General features: G+C 40.2%; 1 protein-coding gene across 4 annotated transcripts in view; it reads left to right on the top strand.

The window, feature by feature from the left end:
• sdk1a (sidekick cell adhesion molecule 1a) overlaps window positions 1-20111 on the top strand; it is a 227557-nt gene extending 207446 nt beyond the window's left edge. For 3 of the 4 annotated variants that reach the window (XM_026929549.3, XM_053228271.1, XM_053228273.1), the window contains 12 exons: window positions 1892-1948; window positions 2407-2508; window positions 6190-6305; window positions 6790-6976; window positions 7550-7687; window positions 8114-8275; window positions 8730-8855; window positions 9171-9335; window positions 14463-14600; window positions 14736-14856; window positions 16157-16286; window positions 16988-20111. In XM_026929549.3, the coding sequence (XP_026785350.3) occupies window positions 1892-1948; window positions 2407-2508; window positions 6190-6305; window positions 6790-6976; window positions 7550-7687; window positions 8114-8275; window positions 8730-8855; window positions 9171-9335; window positions 14463-14600; window positions 14736-14856; window positions 16157-16286; window positions 16988-17260 (1715 nt within the window). In that variant the 3' untranslated portion in view covers window positions 17261-20111. The remainder of the gene's footprint in view (window positions 1-1891; window positions 1949-2406; window positions 2509-6189; window positions 6306-6789; window positions 6977-7549; window positions 7688-8113; window positions 8276-8729; window positions 8856-9170; window positions 9336-14462; window positions 14601-14735; window positions 14857-16156; window positions 16287-16987) is intronic. The other variant, XM_053228272.1, reaches the window with a different exon arrangement.
• The last annotated feature ends 348 nt before the right edge of the window (window positions 20112-20459 follow it).

Genomic DNA, 20459 nt, shown 5'->3' with positions numbered 1-20459 from the left:
GTTTGATCCTGATTTACTATCTGTGTTTTTAATGTTCTTCCCCTCATGTCCACATTGGGTTTCTCCGGGTTCTTCGGTTTCTTCCCACCTCCTAAAAACATGCTGATCGGTGGATTGGCTACACTAAATTGCCCCTAGGTGTGTGTATGTGTGTGCGTGTGTGTGCTCATGTGTGTGTACAGTGCCCTGCATTCAAGGGTGTATTCCCACCTCACACCCAGTGCTCCCAAAACAAGCTCCTGATCCACCATGACCCAGACAAACTGGTTAATACCGGTTAAGTTGATTTAATGAATCAGTTAATTAATGAATATTTATAACATTAACTTAGAACAAAAATATAATAGAATGGACCTTATAACTTCAAGTTATATTATACTAATAAAAGATAAAATTTTTATTTTTAATCTGTTAAAGCATTACATTTTCAAAGAACAGATCAGTTAATCCACACAGAGATTAAAAATGTTTTAATACACTGAAGCCTGTGGTCAAAAGGTAGTAAAATTAATTGAACATTTTCCTTACCCATGTTCCTGAAGGCCGGAGAGTCATTTTCTCAGCGAAAATGAACTCATTAGGTCCCTGGGCCACGTGAGAGGCAGAATCATGAGTACGAGTTCAAAGCTGTTGGCACTGAGAATGCCATCGCACTCTTCACTGTACGTTCAATACAGCATTTAAATCTCCATTGCCAAATTGGACTCAGCAGTGTTGACAGCATTTAAATGCACAAGTCTGGAGCAGCCAAGCACGAACGCGCATTTAACACGCTTCTCCTCTTTTCACCAGTTAGAGGAAAACTGAAGTGTATTCTGTTTTTTTTCTTCAGATTTCTTCCTTCTCTTCTTCCTTGACCATCCTGTCCACTATTCTCATCTTTCTTTACTTTTTTTACCTCTCTGTCTCTCTCTTGTCTTGTCATCTTCATGCTCTTTTTCTCTCCCTACTAAGTGCTGCTAACTCTCTGCATCATTCAAGCTCTCATGCAATGATCCATGAGCAAATTTCCACACCTCTGCCCTGTTTGCTCAATCTTAACAGCTCATGTTCAGAAGTCAGTAGGTACTGGAAAAAATCAGATAAGACCTTTTGTGACTTTCAGGAGCATTCTACTTAAAGCGGTGTTGAAGTGCTATAATATAGGTGTGTGCCAGACTCATGATATGGGGATGAAACACAAATTTTCATTCATTCATTCTTCTTCAGTAACTGCTTTATCCTGGTCAGTATCCCAGTGGATTGTGAGCTTGTACCAGGAACACTGGGCATGAGGTTGGAATACATCCTAAATGGACACCACACACACACACACACACACACACACACATATACATTCACACCTAGGTGCAGTTTAGAGTAGACGTTTTTGAAGGAAGCCAGTGAACCAGGAGGAAATCCACACGGACATGGGGAGAACATGCGAAACTTCACACAGATTGTAACTGAGCTCGAGATCGAACTGCGGACTCTGGAGCTGTAAGGGAGCAACACTACCCACTGGACCAACATGCCGCCCATACAGGAAGCACAGCCCTAAATTTAACCATCTTCTTTAAAAATTTAAATCCCAGCCATAGAAGCAATATGTTCTAGACGTCTTATTAGTGGTTTAGTTCAACCAAGTTGATGCGGCACACTATATTGACTACTGAATCATTAATCACTCAGTCTCTTTGGTTTTGCCTTTGGGGCTTGCTTCATGTCTGTGTAGATGTAAGTGTTGTGGGATTTCATCGATCCTGTGAAGAAATCTGATGGGGAAACTCGGGTCAAAAAGCAAAAATTGCAGCCATGATGAAATAACTCTTTGATTTATATTTCCATCTTGTCTGATCTTTTAGCACTATATTCCTCATTTATTTTTGTTTCATTCTCTCAACCTGTCAAGCCAAAAGTACTGTGAAGACTGTGAGCAATCCTTCACTGACGGAATTCGAACTCACCCGTAAGTTTTATTCACGCTTCTGCCTGAATTAGGTCATGTGATTTTAACGTCCAAATGACGTATTCCTACTCATTCTGACAAAAAGCCAAGTCAGTGATACTCTCTGCATCCAGAGGCCAAGGCAAATCTTGTCATCTTTACTTACAAGGAACTGTCTAGTTTCTATATATAAAGAGATACTATATATATATAAACCTTTTACATGCTAAAGATCCTGAAAATAGTGTTTGTTTGGGAATGAAAAAATTCACACTGAGTTGCCTTAAGTTGCCTTACAGCATCATCATAATTACAGCATCAACATAATTTTTGCCTATTTAAATAAAACTTGAAAGTATTAGAAAAGTACTGTAGTGCCTTACATCCCGCATAACATCTATAATGGGAAACTTATCCGAGGACCATTCTGTCTTGTTCCGTTCTGATTTTGTCTTTTATCCCCATGCCATATCTCACAGAGCTGCAGAAATACCAACGCTACGAAATCGTGATGACGGCCTACAACATCATTGGCGAGAGTCCTGCTAGCACGCCAGTGGAGGTGTTTGTAGGAGAAGCAGGTAATCATCAGCTTTCTCTGTCTTGTGTATAGCCTGTGAAGACAAATCTCTCTTCTTAACATTTAATTAATATGAGCCTTGTTGTCTTTAGCAGTCAGCGCTCTGCACATAAAAGCATGACAACAAAAAAAGACCAAACAACCTTCAAATAAGACAAAACAAGGTTTAGTGTGTGGTAAACAGATATCTTGTTTGTGTCAAAAGGCAGACAAAATGGCTGATAACAACAAAATGTTTTGGGGCCAGCAGTTCTGCTGATAAAGTACCCGGAGATCATGGGTATGAGTCAAACAATGAAGATGAGAATTATAAATAAACTTAGAACTATGAGTCAGTCAGTCAGTGAGTACTTGCAAATGCATTTCATACCTTGCTCTCAAGAAGACTGACGACTATAACACACTAGAGAGGAACTAATACGCACAAGACATGACATGTTTTTCATCTAAGAACAAAGAGGCATTCTGGAGAACAGGTTCACTTATCAACATTGTGGTTGTTTGGGGTAGATAAAAGTAAAAAAAAAAATTAAATAAGGAATCATTAATTCACGTTCATTCCCGGTTGTGAGTCAATTTGCGTAAATCGCCTTTCAAAAAGAGCAAGTTGTTTACGAATGGCCCATCTATAAGTTCTCCTGCTGGTAAGTCTCTTCAGTGAAAACCTTAGGGGGCTTTAGGAGGCTAAATGATAGCCAGGTTCAGAGAAATACGTTGTGGGATACCAAAATTCACAGCTTGCGGAATGGCTTGCAGATGGGTTTGTGCAGCGAGTTAAAAAGGGTGCTGGCTAGAGGCTGCTTGTTCACTATCCACTTTTCTTTGACATTACATTGCATACCTGCAGGCTTGACCTTGCTCAAATAAATATTTTGCCAAGCAGAACAAGACTGTGTGGTTGACAGTTTCACCATATTGTATTGTTTCTTCACTAACTTAGACATCTACACACACATGTGCATGCAGACACTCTCACACACATAGACTACGTCTACCTTTTAAAAGAGACTTTCATGCTAATGAGATCACTATTGAGCAGTTCTTTATCTATGCATAAAATATTATCCTTTTCCATTGCTCTGGCATTTCAACCAAAAGAAATGAAGTGGTGGATTTGAGTGCTCTTCAAATTCAACACAAGTCGCCTCGTTGCTAAAAACAGCCAATGTTCAGTGCAATTATTCTCAGAGCAATATTCCATTTGCCTGGCAAACAGCTGAACCCGAGCAGCTTTCCGTATCTAATGAGCTGCCAAACAGCAGGACAGGACACGACGACGTCAGAACCCCACCATGAGAAACCAGACTCTAATTGCTGCACTGCATTATGGGTTAGGATTTACAAAAAAGCACTGGTCGGTGCCGACTCGGGAAGATCATCGTCTGTATGATCAATTCAATGCCTCTGATAAAAGCCTTTAGTTGAAAAAAAATCATTCTCTGTCTGATAGTAAGATGCATTAGTGCCTCAGTTGGCTGACTCGCTCACGAATATTGAACGCCGCTAAATTTCTACAAATACAGGGTGTCAGCTTGGTTTTTAATTTAACCCTGAATAGCATAGTAGGCAAAAACATGCTCTTGTAAACTTGGTGTTGTTGAGGGCATTTTCAGGCATGCCTCGCAGCATAGCATTTGATCTTATCATCGTGGTCCTTACACCCACTCAGAATGTGTAAAATGGTGGCAATGGGAAGATGTTGTTATTGAGAGCAGCGACAACAGTTTTGGCGTTTCCTTTCCTGCACGTCTTCCGGCTGCTTATGGCCGCTTCTCGTAAGAGGCTTAATGAAGCAGTAAATATGAATCTGTCATAAGAAACTCAAACAGCTGGTGGAGCTGCACAGGGTTATCTGCATCAGGTTATTAACAGCATCATTAGAGGGGGTCAGGCAGGGAGATTACTCCCAGCAGCAGGAAGGGGGATGGCCAAACAAACAGACAAATTTCCTGATGATTAACTTTTGGCACCACTCGAGGGGGAACAGGGAGGGTGAGGAATATAAAGGTGGGGGGGCTGTGTATATATGTGTATCTGCAAACATGCATGGAGTGTGGAAGATCAAGGCTAGGAGAACTCGGTGGCTCAAGCTTGGCGCTTGGGTCTGGAGCTCGGCCTCAACAATCGACCATCTGACAAAATGATGGGAAAAAAACAATAGTGTGCTTCCTATTCTTATCTATATTTGTACGTGTTTAGATCAGATACATCCCTAATGTATGTGTGTGTGTGTGTGTGTGTGTGTGCAACTTTTATCTAGAAAATAAAGAGCCAAAATATTTATTTTTGGAAGCTGAGGTTAAGATTAGGTTAGATTTAGGTGTATGCATACCATTAATAAGCTACATTATTCCCATGATCAGTGCATTGCCTGCATTGTTTTAACAACAGGATGTATTTTTCATATGGTTCATATGGGAATGTTGGCATGTCACTGATTCTACATACTGAAATGAGAGCAGTTTTGAGTGGGTGTGGCTTGAAGTCCCTACATGGCAGTCTCTGAGTCAAAAATGAAACGTAGATGTTCATAAGTTTCCCTGCTTAATTTAGACCCAAAGGATTTTTAAGTCATATTCATAGCTATAAATGTTCAGTGTTAATCTGAGAATATAGCTGCATTCGACTAGAGGTGGGAAGACCTCCGACTAGGAAAAACCAAAGACAACGTCTCCTCAACTCAGACTTTCTACTCAAGACCTTGTGATGCTGTCCTCAATTCTGTGTTCCTCTGATTTCAGCAAGTGACGTCAAATCAGCATGGCTGCTCACAGCATCACCAGTAAACAAAGTAGCAGTTCTTAACTTTAAGTTAAGTTCTGCAAGTTCTGCTGTATATACAAGTATTTGCTTTATATCAATCAACACACAGAGATATTCATTTGTTATATCGATAACATTGACTATATAGTTTGCTGTTTTCAGGAGGTAAATACAGTAAACATTACTCTTCACAGTTAGCTGGCTAGCTTGTTGCTAACAAAAGAAAAACATGGAGGTGTCCATTTTTGTTTCCAACTTTGTACCTCAAATGCATGGAGGTTGAAAATGACATCATTCTGAGCTTCCCATTTCTGAAGTAAGTCGAATGCAGCTTATCTCAAAAGACCTCTTTTTACGCAATCATGAAACTGTAGCTGAAGCTGAAATGGTTTTGGTACTCCTTATATAGTACACTATACTGTATCTGACATGAACTAATGGCTTTAACACCCTTTATAGTGCACTACGTATATCAAATATGGAGCTCTTTCTAACTTTACTCAGAAGCTTTGCTCCCCCTCACTGATTATTTTACCATCATTTCCATACATAATCAGGGTACAATAAATTGAATGAAACATGCTGGCATGCTTAAGCTTTCTCTGGTATTAAAGGGTTGACTGATTCAATATTTCTCTAGTTTGATATACTCATCAATGAGTGTGGAATGCAGCTTGGTCTGTCACTGTGATCTGTGTTGTTTGAGTGCGTCTTCGTTCTCACACCCCTCAGCCCATCTGGAGAAGAGACTGAAATGAGTTATGTTAGGGTGCTGCTGAGTTCGTGTTAGCATTCAGCTTGTGTAAGTAAATAAGTGTCAGTATGTGTGCTGGTGCTGGGACTTTGTTTTGAACCAGCATTGCTGTGGGTGGTGATTGTGGGCAGTGTGTTTATACTAATGCCTCTCATGCTCTCTCAGCTCCCTCCGTGGCCCCCCAGAATATCCAGGTCAACACGGTGTCATCCACTCAGCTGGAGGTGCAGTGGGAGCCGCCCCCTGTCGAGACGCAGAATGGCATCATCCAGGGCTATAAGGTCATAACCTGTCCTCCTCGTTCTCTTCTTTTTTTAAACTGTTTTTTTCTAATTCTCACTCTGTTTCATTCCCATCTCTATCTCTCCGGGGATGAGAAATAACTAGAACAAATGCTTTCAGTCTTTGCTTTTATAATGCGTTGTAATAGATAATCATGTTCGACAGTGTGTTTAAAAGATTGGGTCATTTGGGCCATGAAATAATTATGACCGGTCAGGGCTTAAGCAGATCCTTTCTGAAAAATGCATGATACCGAGACAGGGGCTGTAAGGGAAACCATGCATGAATACAGCAGAATTGTTTTTCCAGTTTCCTGAAGCTTTTATTGAATATGTCCATTCTGCAATATCTGGCATCTTTTAGGAAGCAGCAATGAACTGGGGCTTGGAATTGAATGTTTAGAATGCAGCAAGGACAGCTTTTCGATTGCATCCCTCACATTTTGTGATACTTTTTTTCCCACTCCCATTACTTTGCCTTCAGATTCACTACTGGGAGATGGACAACCAGAATGAGACAGAAAAGGTGAAGATCCTCTTTCTGCCCGAGACAAGTGTGCGGCTGAAAAACCTGACCAGCTACACGTACTACATGGTCAAACTGTCTGCGTTTAACGCGGCAGGAGATGGTCCACTCAGTGAGCCCAGGAGGGGGCGCACTCTTCAGTCAGGTCAGGCTCTGCCTCACTTCACTTCACTTTATTCTCTCGTACCTGCCCTAGCTTCAGCCAGGCATCATTCCCCGAATGGGTTAAATCATAAAACAAGCTATGTTCAGCAGCCAAACCATGAAAATCAGGCCGGTTTTATTCCTCTAGAGTAACATTTTGCACATGAAGTCATGTGCTCTGTGAGTGTTGTCGCTCTGAATCGTGCACTAGCAGAGAATCGTTTGACCTGAGGCTCTCACTCATTGCAATGGCAGCAAGCTACACTCTACCATGAGTCATCTACAAGAAAACAGTACAGAATTTATTCAACTGGTCTGGATGTGACCTCATTAGCACAAGCTATGGAAATACAGGCTCTTGTACTGTCGTTGACATTTCCCAAAGCAACAATGAGCACATGCTGAACAGAGAACACAGAGGCGACAAATGTTGTGAATTAATTGTACAGAGAGTAAAAACCTGTGGTCGCCTTTATTGCTTTTCTTAACATGGTGTATCTGTTTGGGCTCATTTTCATTATTATTCAGCACGCACCAAAGTTTTGCTTTTTCTCTCTTTCTCGTTGTCTCTTAGCCCCCAGTGCTCCTAGCTTTATTACTTTCTCTGAAATCACCAGCACTACTCTGAACGTGTCATGGGGATTTCCTGTGTCGGCGAATGGAGTAGTGGAGGGCTACAGGGTGGTGTACGAGCCCACTGCCCCTATTCACGGTACGCCTTATATGGTATTCCATAAGAAGCAATATACATTCATTTTATACACTATGTTCTTGTCATTAATTTAGCTGCTTTTATTATTATTATTCTTCACAGTACAGTAAGTTTATGCCAATAAACAGCACAGATGCCAGCAGTCGTGTACACCTCTGAATTACTGATCAAGTGCCAAGAAGCCCTCAGGGGACTCAGACTTAAGTTTTCCCACATAAATTATCATTGGCTCATAAGCAGCATCTTGCTGAAACTCATTTCAAAGCCACTGTTCCAGTTCTGTCATTTGATGTTTTCCTTCACTTTATCCTGGAGCTGAAAATTATGTTAATTGTCTTTAGTGTCAACATTCACAGAAGTATTTCATTTAAATTTAAACAGATAATAATAAAAATAATGTGTGTATATATGTGTGTGTGCACGTAGGCATAAGTAAAGTGGTGACAGTGGACATTCGGGGCAGCTGGCAACGCTGGTTAAAGGTGCGAGACCTGACAAAGGGGATGACCTACTGCTTTCGTGTGCAGGCCAAAACCATCAGCTACGGCCCCGAGGCCGAGGCCAACATCACAGCGGGACCCGTGCAAGGTGTGTGAGCCGCAAGCAGACAACAAATCACCCATTGTCAGGCTGCTCATGCTGCTTAACACGACACACAATGCATACAGTAACATAGCTACAGCAGGGCTGAAAGAAATGCTTAATTGAGCATGAATCGATAGGTAACAGCAAGCTGGGCTCACGGGTCAGACAGAGCATTTCAGGCTTCATTTCATGCTCTGGTTGCCATTGACCATACACCAATCGCATGTAGTCTGCTGTGACTGCTGTGACAGTCTGAAATACATTTGAAAGGAACCTCTATTTAGGTTTAACAGTGTATTGACATGTTAAAGCAAAAAGGAGGTTGCATGGTCACAACAGAGCTGTGTGTGGTAATACTGTGGATTAGCATTTTCATTAAACATATCTGGTGCTGATGAAATTTTTAACTATTAATAATTTTTGGTCATTCAGAGATGTATACATCTTTTTTATGCAGGATCTCCAGGATCCCCCCTCAAAACATCAGTCACTAAGTCTGGCTCTGGCCTGACCATCCACTGGATACCGGGAGACACAGGAGCTGGCCAGGTGACAGGCTATGTCATCGAGGCACGCCCTTCAGGTGTGTAACCATTAGGCAAATACAGCATGCAGGAGATTATAGGCTCAGTCTCTATAAACTCTTTTACATATCTGATGTAAATGAATACAGTGATGTAAATGAATAGCAACAACTTGCCTCAGGAACATACAGAATAAGCAACTGAGACCTTATTAGGTTTTCATCACGAAGCATGTATTCATATCTCTTCTCATCCTGTATTACAATTATACCAAACATACCATAGCACCAAGGAATGAGCAGACAAGAGATGTAACAAATGCCTGAGAGATTGCATGATGTTTCTTTGTCTGTGACTGCGTCTTTATCCTGCAGATGAGGGATTGTGGGACACGTTTGTTAGGAACCTGCCCCCCTCCAGCACCTCACACACTGTGAGTCTGGAGCGACTGCGCCATGGAGTCAGCTACCAGTTCAGAGTGCTGGCCATCAACACGTACGGCTATGGCGAGCCAAGTGCGCCCTCTGCTGCCATGTCGGGTAAATACTCCTTTCTCACTCAGGGGCTGCTCACTGAGTGAGGCTCAGTCAACAGGCTTTCCATTTTATTTTTTTAATTTGCATGTGTGCTAACATACCTGCACAGAAAAGAGCTGCATCTGAAGCAGCAAACAAAGCAGACTTAATTTAGCCCTACATGTCAAATTATGTGTAATTTGCAGAAATTTCCCAAATTAAAATTTGCCCATAAAGCGACTACATGTTTATAAAGTGCAGCCAAAAAGTTTAGAGTCTTATTATGGTGGGTTAATTCAAATTTCTTATATTTAGAAAGTCATTTAGACCTGTTTTTAGTTTTTCCATTATTCCCATTTGCATGTTAATGTTTTGGATTTGCCAAAGTCTGATCATTTGTCCATGCAAACATACTCATTGCTGTTTACGGTTTCTTAATTTATAAACTTAAATTCAGCCTGAAATGTAATACTATTAAAAGGATTTCAGAAAGAAGTCATGTATGTGCAAAGTGCAGAGGAGTGGAACAGTGTGTCATTTGGGATCTAAACTCAATGGCGCCCTGCAACTAGTTCAGGTTCTGGTTAATGTTTAAACTTATTTAATAATTTAGATGTTTGTTTTTCATTCTGACTGTATCCTGCTTTTGTCCTGCATTCACTGTACACTGGACTAAGTAACCCCTTATCAGCACTGATAAAGCCACAGTTATGTTTTTTAATACTCCATATAGAGCACAGGTTTGGACATGTGAACATAAAAAAGTTTTTTTTTGCTCAGTTATCACATGTCTAATCACATGGCTGAGAAATGTCCATGGACATTCTGAAATGTTTATTCTTTATTCACACATTTTGTTGTTTTTTTTTTTTTTTTTGACCATTGAAAAATTGCAGAAATATACAGTATTAAGGGCAAATCTACTTAAAGTACATCAGATTTAGCAACATAAGCAAAAAAATGTTATTTAAAAGGTTAAGTTTTACTCCTTTGACTCATTCATCTATTTGAGAAAACAGAATATTAAATATGTAACTGTGGTTCTACAGCTGAGTGGAGGACAACCAGGATGGCTTGCTTTGGCATTAGGGGAGGCCGTATATCAAAGCCATCACGAGGATTCATCCTGATAGAGCACCTCACTAGTTGTTTTTCTTCTTTCAGTGACCCATTAGGGGTCGCCACAGCAGATCCTACATCTCCATCTGGTTTATGGTCCGCATATTTGATTTGGCACAGGTTTTATGCCCTTCCTGACGCAACCCTCCCATATTATCTGGCTCAAACCCACGACCTTGAGATTAAGAGTCTCATGCACTACCAACTGAGCTAGCCAGGCACCCAGATATTAACAGACAGTACTCAAACAGACGTCACTCAAAATGTTGATAATGCTCCCTGTTGAGTATGATAATTACTTAAGTGCTATCACACTTCTTTACTGAGAATGAGAAACACTCAACAGCCTGATATTGTTCTCTACTAATCATAAGAATAGCTCAAGTTCTGGTTATTCTGATAATGCTCATTACTGAGAATGAGAAGTACTCAAACTAACTAAAGAGGACTTGGGCTGCTCTAAAGCAACATTCAGTCTGTCAGATCTGGTGAAGATGACACAGTGAGCTTCATGTTGCCTCTTCACAAATGTCCGCTGTTGATACTCTTCTTAGTGCTGCCCAGGAGGTAGCTGTAATGCATGTCAAATGGTATTTAACCTGTTTTCAAGTATGCTTCCACAATCTCTTCCTTTACCCAAATGGGCATACTTGTTTAAGACAGCAGAGCCCCTTGAAGATGCTCCCCAAAGCACACAAATAAACGGTCACATGGCAGTCACTTCCACCTGCAGTAGTTCTTCAGAATCCTCAGTGGACACTGGTCTGACCTGGGCACATTCTCATATGCAAGAGCAGACAGGTTGATACACTAACTGGCCAAAAGTATGTGTACAACTGACCATCACACCCATGTGTAGTTCTTCCCCAAACTGTTGCCACAAAGTTTGAATCACACAATTGTATAGGGTGTCTTTGCAACTGTATTAATCATTTAATTGAACAGACTTAATTAACTACAAAATTTTAACTTTAGTGATGGCAGATAAACTCCTAAAGGTAGCCTACTGCCTCAAAATGTTTTTCCTAGCTGCCACTCACATATTGTCATGTGTCAGCTAAACATACATGGAGAATGCTAACTGATGAATTCTGTCTATTATATCTATGAAGTACCTCACAGGGTTTGTTTCACTCTGTATTAATAAAACATGAAAGAATTATGCACTTCCCACCCAATCACAGCATGATTAGTTGTAGCTTTATGCATTTCAACCCACAGAGGTCAGTGGTATTACTGGGAACTGTTCTGAACTGCACTAGGTCAGTCACGGTAAATCCTTATTTTAATCAACCATCGAAAAATAGCTATATATATATATATATATATATATATATATACATATATACCACTGAATAAAACTTTCACACAGAGTCATTAATTCAACAGCAGCAATGAATTTCACTGGCATTCACAATGTGACTCATGCAATATAATGATACTCAGGGACACTTGTCAGCATATTGGTGGACATTTGTTTCATAAAGAGTGTCTTTTCAAGTCTCTATTTTGAAATGCCCATTTATTTTCCTTGACTGTTGTTGAAAATCACCTAGGGAAATGCAGTGCAACCATTTAACAACAGAAGTGACTTATCATATTTATTGCTTGTCAAGCAAGTAAAGCAATATTGTTATTTTTGTCAGGAGTTCATTATACACTCCATGGATAATGGTCAGTTTATCTAATACAGTTTTCTTATAGGAGTGGTTTGTAGATACACAGTTACTCAATGTCGTCCTTCTGTTGGTATGCACAATTATTCGGCACCCGTCTCGCCCATCGATCAAGGGAAAGGGACCACCAGAGGAGCACTAGAGGTAGTGGACTAATGGTAGTGGCATGGTAGAGTATGTCACGCTGATATGAGTCGTGTCAGGTGAAACAGTGTTAATGTGACAGCTGGATTGAAAACAGTGCACCCACACTGACACTGATGAAGGGTAGAGGACTAAAATAAATAAGGCATGGAAAACGTAAGTTATAGTTTCTAACTATAACATCATAAAATGGCCAAAGAATGTACAGTATATACTGTCTAAAACCAATACACATGTACACTTCCATGCTACAGTTTCACTGATGTACTGAGAATGGTCCATCACCCAAATAATATTTGACCATCGGTTGTTCTGTGGTGATCTCTTTTCCACAGATGGATGTGGTAGATGAGGCCTGTATAGCAGCAGTGCTCCAGTCCATAATTGTATAGTAGATTCACCTGATAAAAGGGCCAGTGAACGTAGGTACAAGGGTAGTGCACTTAATAAACTTATAAAGGAAAGCATTTTTGATTGTGCGCATAGGATTATGAAGTCACTCTAAACTTTATAAAACAGCTTTTGTGATTCAGTCCTTTCAAATTTGAGTCAGAAGGGTGAATACTGTCACATGTTCTTTGTGCACCAGAACAAAGAACCTCAACATTTGTGTATGCATCAAAGGCAGAAGGTTATCTGAAAGGGTCATGAATCTCCAGACTGAACCTTTCATACCACAGGCATCATCATCTACCTCTGAGCCCTTGTCAGTCCATCTCAATGTTGTTGTCAACCAGTCAGTCAAGCCTTGTCAGAAGATTTGTCTTTAGATCGTTGGCATATCTGGGCCACCTTCTCTCCAGCTCTCTCAAGAGGAGATTCACACACCTTCACATTTTCTGTGCTGCTTCTCCACATACTGCTAGCAATTCCCATGACTAATTTCATCAGGAAATGAAATGTGAAACCATCTGCTGAAGGTGACATCCATTTAAGCAATAGTTGAACAGACGGTGTAAGGAAATGTGTTTTGGGAGTGCCCTGTTATCAATAGTTCAAGGTTAGATATTCAAGCTGATATCATGGTTGTTGTCTAACAGCTTTTTGTCTGACGGTCTTCTAGAGATATTGTTTCTATGTCCACGTCCTGCTTACAGCACCAAAAAAATGAGAAAATAATAGCTCCATGAAAGCTCCGTGAAAGAACATGGTTACAGCTGTCTGTAAGAGATAATCAGTTTACTCACGGGGAAGAAATACATTCAGATATTTTAATGTCAGCAGCGGCTCATGACCATAGATGTCGGTGTGGCAGGACGACATTAATAATGACATAACCTTAAACAAAATGAAGTCGAGAGGCTCTCACACTTAAACTATAGGCTACTGTTTAATGAATTGTAATAGGCAGTTGAGATTCAACAGCATACAGGATCATTTTAAATGATTTTAGACATACCTAATATCATTAAACAGAGTTGCCAGGTTTCAGCCAAATTTCATGAATTTTTTTTTCTTTTTCTTTGCATTGCCTTTGCATGGGAGACATTATCCACTCCATTATTCCCCTTTCCTTCTTTCAGCCTTTGCAATATATCTTACAATAGAAATAGGTCTGTACATCGTAGACACACACTGTCTGCACTTACACTCCCGATTATTTACTATAAAATAGGGTCTTGGCAGTCGCAGAGTAATTTTAAACTATCCCAAATTGGAAAGCCTGTCTTTAACTGTCCTGTCCATTGCTCATCCCTTGAGTATGCTGCAGTGTGCGTGCAGTGATTCCTGTCCTAATGGGCCTATATTAGCGATGGTTACAGTTCCCATTTTTACCACGAGGTACAGTAATAATTCTATGGAGCTAAAAAGGGAAGTGATCATGCTGCCCCAAGATTGCGTAACCTCTAGGAAGGCAACCAAATCAATAGATCGGTTTACCTATCTGTCAAATAGGAACTTTTTTTTTTTTAATTCTTGGTCACTCAAACGAGGTAATTAGTACTTCAGCAGAATTTAAAATGTCTAGAGTTGTGAATGAGAAATTTATGAAAAATAACATTTGTTAAATGGTTGAATGGTGGAGCTCTGCCCAACCGGCCCCTATTGACAAGCCACCACTGTTTATTGCGCCAATCTATTTGGCTGTTGGTTTTAAAGGAGAATGAAAAGCATTTTCTAGTAAAGGAAGAAATCAGTCTCACTCCCATTCTTGCTCTCATATCTCTCTCTCTTGTCTTCTGTCTTTATTTGTACATCTTCGATCCTACAGCCCAGATGGACACCCCGTTTTATGAGGAGTGGTGGTTTCTGATCATCCTCGCTCTGAGTGGTCTGATTCTCCTGCTGATGATTGTTTTTGGGCTCGTCTTGCATGGACAGAACAAAAAGTACAAGAGCTGTGGAACAGGTGTGACCAAGACCATGTCATGTAGATCCATCCCCCTCATACTCAATTCCCATAAACTGAGTTACTGAATGTTGGTCTCTGTTAGATGTTGATCCTAGTAGTGTTGCCACGATGATGATATGCTAATCACCGCAGGTAAAGCTGTGTCCACGGTAGAGGAGAGGGTCACACTGGACAATGGAGGCTTCACAGCTCTGGAGCTAAACAGCAGACCTATCCATGTCAAGAGCTCCTTCCTGAGGAAGAACGGCACCAGGTGAGAACATACACCCTACCTCTTGTGTAGAGTCGCCTTAACAGAACACATTCTACAAAACACTGTCACCTCTGGGGCATGATGTTATTTATTCAGTGTAGATTCCCAGTTTAGTCATATAGGCTGTACCATATTCACATGTACACCTGAAATTAAAAAAAAAAATTAATGAAATTATCACCTTGTGTAATTGTGTGGAATTATTATATAATTTTTCCAGGTGTGCATGTCTGAATATTGAAATTACTATTACATTATATACACTATATAGCCAAAAGTTTGTGGACACCTGCCCATCACACCCATATGTGGGTCTTCGCCAAATTTTTGCTACGGAGCTGGCAATAGTGTAGAATGTCTTTGTATGCTGTTGCATTACATTACAACTGGAACACCGACTGCACCCCAGACCTCCTCACCCAACATCAGTACCTGATCTCACTAATGCTCTTGTAGCTGAATGAACACAAATCCCCACACCCACTCTCCAAAATCTAGTGAAAAGCCTTCCCAGAAGAGTGAAGGTTATTCTAACAGCAAAGGGGGACTAAATCTGGAATGGGATATTCAGAAAGTACATTGGCGTAATGGTCAGGTGTCCACAAACTTTTGCCTATATAATGTACGTTACCTTGCTTCACAGGAAATCAGGAGAGAAAATGGTGATAGCAGGCGATTTATTCACACCTAGGCCCAAGTCTCAAACCCTGTAGCTGTGAGGTGGAAAACACCAGGCGCTGCACCATCATGTAGCCCTGAATATTCAAACTTGAGTATTAAAACTAATTGAATTTACTAGTTACTACATCCCCATAAATTATTCCTTCATTCATTCATTCATTCATTCATTTTCCACTATCTGGTCATAGTGGCTCCAGAGCCTATACCAAAAACACTGGATGCAAGGCGGGAAACAGCCAGCATGGGACGCCAGTCCAACACAGGGCACTATGCACACACATACACATTCACACATACAGTCTGGGCAACTTAGGTAATCCACCTAATGGCGTGTTTTTTGGGAAGTGGGAGGAAACAGGAGGACCCGGAGGCAACTTACATGAACACAGAGAACATGTGATACATGAAAAGATAGCACAGACAGTAACCCAAGCTCAGGATTGACCTGATACACTGTCTCTAAATTGTTCATTTCTGTATGTTATATGTGTAGAATTCTGGGCTTCTTCAGATACTTGAAAGCAGACAGTTCAGTTAGGATTTCACAGTTAAGGTTAAATTGTATATGCGCTATGTTATTTTTACAGTATATGTTCTACTCTCTCCTCCGTTGTGACAGATCCCCGCCTCGGCCCAACCCTGCAGGTCTGCGCTACTCAGACGAAGATATCTGCAACAACTACAACGGTGCAGTGTCCACAGACTCCACAGCCCTTACAGAAAGAGCTGCAGAGCTGTCTGAATCTGAGGTGAAGTCTTGGATTAGACTCGGATAGCGATAGAGACACACATTCAAACGATGAAAAGCTTAAAGAATTTTATTTTTATATTAGGCACCCTATTTTTTTAGTACAAACTTTGTTACATATTTTTATTTTATGACTTCTTCATTATTGAGTCAGTACAAAAACATTTTAGATTCCAAACATTAGTTTTCACAGAAAAATGTTTGTATGTCAGTAAAGAAAGCAGTAGATTACTTAAGAGACCACTTTTCAGACAAAAAAAAATGCTGAAAAAATAAGAAGGAAGTGTGACAAAGTCTCCAGAAGAACTGTGGCTGCTTCTGCAAGATGCTCAGTAAAACTAACAGCTAATTTCCTTATAAAACTGCACACACTGTACCTGAGACTACTTTTTTTTTTAAGCAAAGTGTCATCATAGATATTGACTTTGTTTCATTTATTACTGTTTACTGATCTTTATGTTACTTTTTATGTAGAGACATTTAATTTCATTATTTTCGAAGGCATCTTTTTCTCTACAGTATTTTTTTGCATGTGCCTAAGACTTTTTCACAGTACTGAATATATATACATATATATATATATATATATATACATATATATATATATATATATATATATATATATATATATATACTGCTGTCATAAGAAGAGCTTTTATTAATGTGACTTTATGCTTCTGCCCGTGTGATTTGCTATGCCAGGCCACAGACAGTGAATGTGAGGAGGAACCGATTAAGCACTCATTCGTGAACCACTACATGAGCGACCCGTCTTACTTCAACTCGTGGAAGCGGCAACAGAAAGGCCTGAAGGAGACGCTGGCCTGCGCATACGAGGAGTGCGCCAGCAGAGATGGAGAGGGCTACTATCAGACTGTCGTGACCCAGCACAGCGTGGGAGGAGTGTACACACCCGCTGGGCAGCCTGCACCAGGCTCACGTACTCCTCTCACAGGCTTCTCATCCTTCGTGTGACGCTCCCCGAGGAGCAGGACCCCTCTGCAGATCTCTCGTTCTGGTAACTGAGGGATTTGGGAAAAGGCACAACACGTGGGAAGACATTTTAGCTGTACTATCAGCATAAGCACTACAAGGGACAATTTGAATGTCCTCTCAGAATGGCTAATGAGGAGAACTCATGGATAATCACTGGAACCACAGGCTGAGAGGAAAATAAAGCAGAGTGTATTACTGTACATGTTCCTCATAGGCCCAGACTTGATTGGAGAAGATGAGTAAAGACCAGCTGGGGATAAAGCAGGGTTTTGCAGGGAACTCCTGTTTATTTAAAGACTTGATAACTGGCACTACATTCCTACAGTGACTCTTTATGGTGGCACACACTCACAGTCTACACAAGCATTCCTGCCGCTATTCCCTTTACAGAGGATTTTACATAGGGCAAACACTCTGTAATTACTATATACGTTAAACTGTATATACTGTCAAGTGTGAATAATCTCACTCGCCTTCAGTGTCTCTGTATATACACGTGTTCTACTTGTGATCAAAAAGATCATGAAACTGTGACAGGTGTGATGAGGAAGCACAGTGCAGTGGGACTGAGCCATGACCACAGCTTCAGAGTTGACTACACTGTCTACTCAACCGGAGCCCATTAATCAGAGAGCCAGCCTCGCCATCAGTCGTGCAGTGATTCTTTGTGTTGCATGTCATCCTCACACATAACATTGCGATTAAAAATTCAGTTTGTTACCTTTTTTTTATCAAGCTGAACAACTGCAGTCACTTAAAATACTTTTTTTATGTTCACAGATGTATAAGTGTAGTCCTAGACCAAACCAGTTTCAGAGAAATCCTGCTTTCCTTGTACTCACGGCCTGGGTGAAATGGATTGTTTTCACTCCAGTCATGGAGGCAATCCTTAAAACACAATCTGTGTTTCAAATGGTGTACTTCGAGTAACGCAAGATATTAGTGTACTATTAATAGAGGAGATGATGTACTGAAAGAATCAGAGGCGGCAACCTGTCCTATCAGCATAAGGGACGCTAATTACAAGCAGAAAGCTGTTCCTGTGGAGGCTGTTCTGACACAGGTCAGTGATGTGAGGTACCACATTTAGAGCAAAATGTCAGTGTCTGAATTGAGATATTACTCAGGGACGGCTGGTATAAATGTGTTTCAAAGATAAAACAAAAGACTTCAGTATAATGTTTCATTGTTGCCATGTACATCAGATTATTTGCTGTTGTCTTAATGAGGTATTTTGGATTTTGGTGGAACCAAGCACAACAATGGTTGCAAGATTGATTCTTAGATTTCATGTGCATTGGGGCTAATGTTTTTCAGCCCACTTCACTGACACATGCGTAACACGTCATCAGCAGTGATTTAGAAGTCGAACAAGGTGAATTATTTACTCTTAATGCCTGTTCAACTACAAATAGATAGACTAAGCACACATTGTACAATCAAAGTACAAATTACACAAAACGACAGATGACAGAACTATAAGTTAACGTTTTTTTTTTAAACTAAAGGGTCACAACCTTTCTGTTTACCACATTTGGAAATTACGGATGTGAAACATTTAGTCATCACAAATGCAGCAGCCTATCTGGCTTTAAATGTGTGTGTAATCATTTTCGCTACATCATTCTTATTACACAATCAGTGAAACCTTGTGATGTAATGCATAGCTCAACCCTAATAGATTCATTGTCAAGCTACTGATAGATATTAGGTTTAAGACCGCTTACTTAATATCACAACCAGCTGTCACTGATGCTACTACAGGGTGTTCCAGAAGTCTCTGTACATAGGGGAAATTAACACTTTTTAGCAAAATGTCTTCCAGGATTTTTCATACTTCTTGTTTTTTTCAGATAGCCTTTAAGAATTTTGCTAAAAAGTATTAATTTGCCCTATGTATGGAGACTTTTGGGACACCCTGTTTAGTACAAAACTTTGGGTATTTCAGGTACTACTCACGTATACAGTATATTGTAAGATGATAGTATGCCATTTGAGACACAGGTGCAGTTTTTTATGTTTTCTCTGTTCAAACACAACTGGTTTATCTCATAACAGGTTTGATTAGCCACTGATATGACTCACGTGTGTTTAAAAGCCGTGCAGTACAGGACTGGAGTGACTGGTTAATCACAGTGAGCTTTGCACATTATTAAGTTATTTCCAGTGTTCTGGACAAGAGACATTGTGAGTTTGGGGATCAGAAATACCTGGGTTCACCTTTTTCTGAAACTGTATAAAATTTGAGCACAAATGAAAAACATTTCAATCGCTGGTTTGAGGAAGTCATCTCATATCCATAACGGCTCACATGGGGACACGTGTGAAACATCTTTGGATGTAACGATTGAGATGGAGTGTGAACTTGTATTACCAGCGCTCATAAGCCATAAGGACATAGCTTTCATTTTAATTTTCTTTCTTCTTTCAGTTGCTTTCTATTCAGATCCACTTTTCTCTCTTAGTTTTAAATATTTGCCTTTTTATTTTATGTGCTAGAGATGTATAAAGGTGATTCTTTTCTTTCTTTCTTTCTCTGTCTTTTTTTTTTACTGTAGTGCTGTTATAGAGTGATACAGCACCATTTGTAATTTTCTTACTATATATGAGTTTTTTGCAGCTTTTGAAGTGGTGGACAAAGCAAAGCAACATGTTCTTGTTTGTACCTGCCATTTCACCCCAGCACGAGTGTATGTCATCAACATCCGTGAAGTAAAGGCAGTTTCCCACTTTTTCAGTGAAAGTAAATGTTTGCTATTGACTTAAAAGGAATCATTAACTTTTTCACATCACTTACACACTATTAAAGACACCCAGAAATGGTTTTGAACACGATTCTTTCTATATCAAATAGCTTTATATGGCACAGAAGGGCACAGAAACATCCTTACACTTTTACACTTATCAACACCAGCAGCTCCTGAACATAGATTTTGGTGTAGCAGGATGACATTAATAACAACATCAACACATCAGACAAAATTAAGCTGAGAGGCTCTCAGACTTTTCAGCTGATTTTCGATGTCCTTTTGTTCAACTCTGTTCAATACAGCAAAGTGTGGTTCCCACCACACAGAATGAGTAATGCATTTTACCATGGTTGCCAGGTTTCAGCAAACATTCCAGTCCAACTATATCTCAAAAACTACACAGAACTAAGAAAGGGGGTCACAGCCTT

Source organism: Pangasianodon hypophthalmus, chromosome 23 (genome assembly GCF_027358585.1).
Source record: "Pangasianodon hypophthalmus isolate fPanHyp1 chromosome 23, fPanHyp1.pri, whole genome shotgun sequence".
Taxonomy (NCBI): Eukaryota; Metazoa; Chordata; class Actinopteri; order Siluriformes; family Pangasiidae; genus Pangasianodon; species Pangasianodon hypophthalmus.
This window is presented reverse-complemented; position numbering and strand designations above follow the sequence as displayed.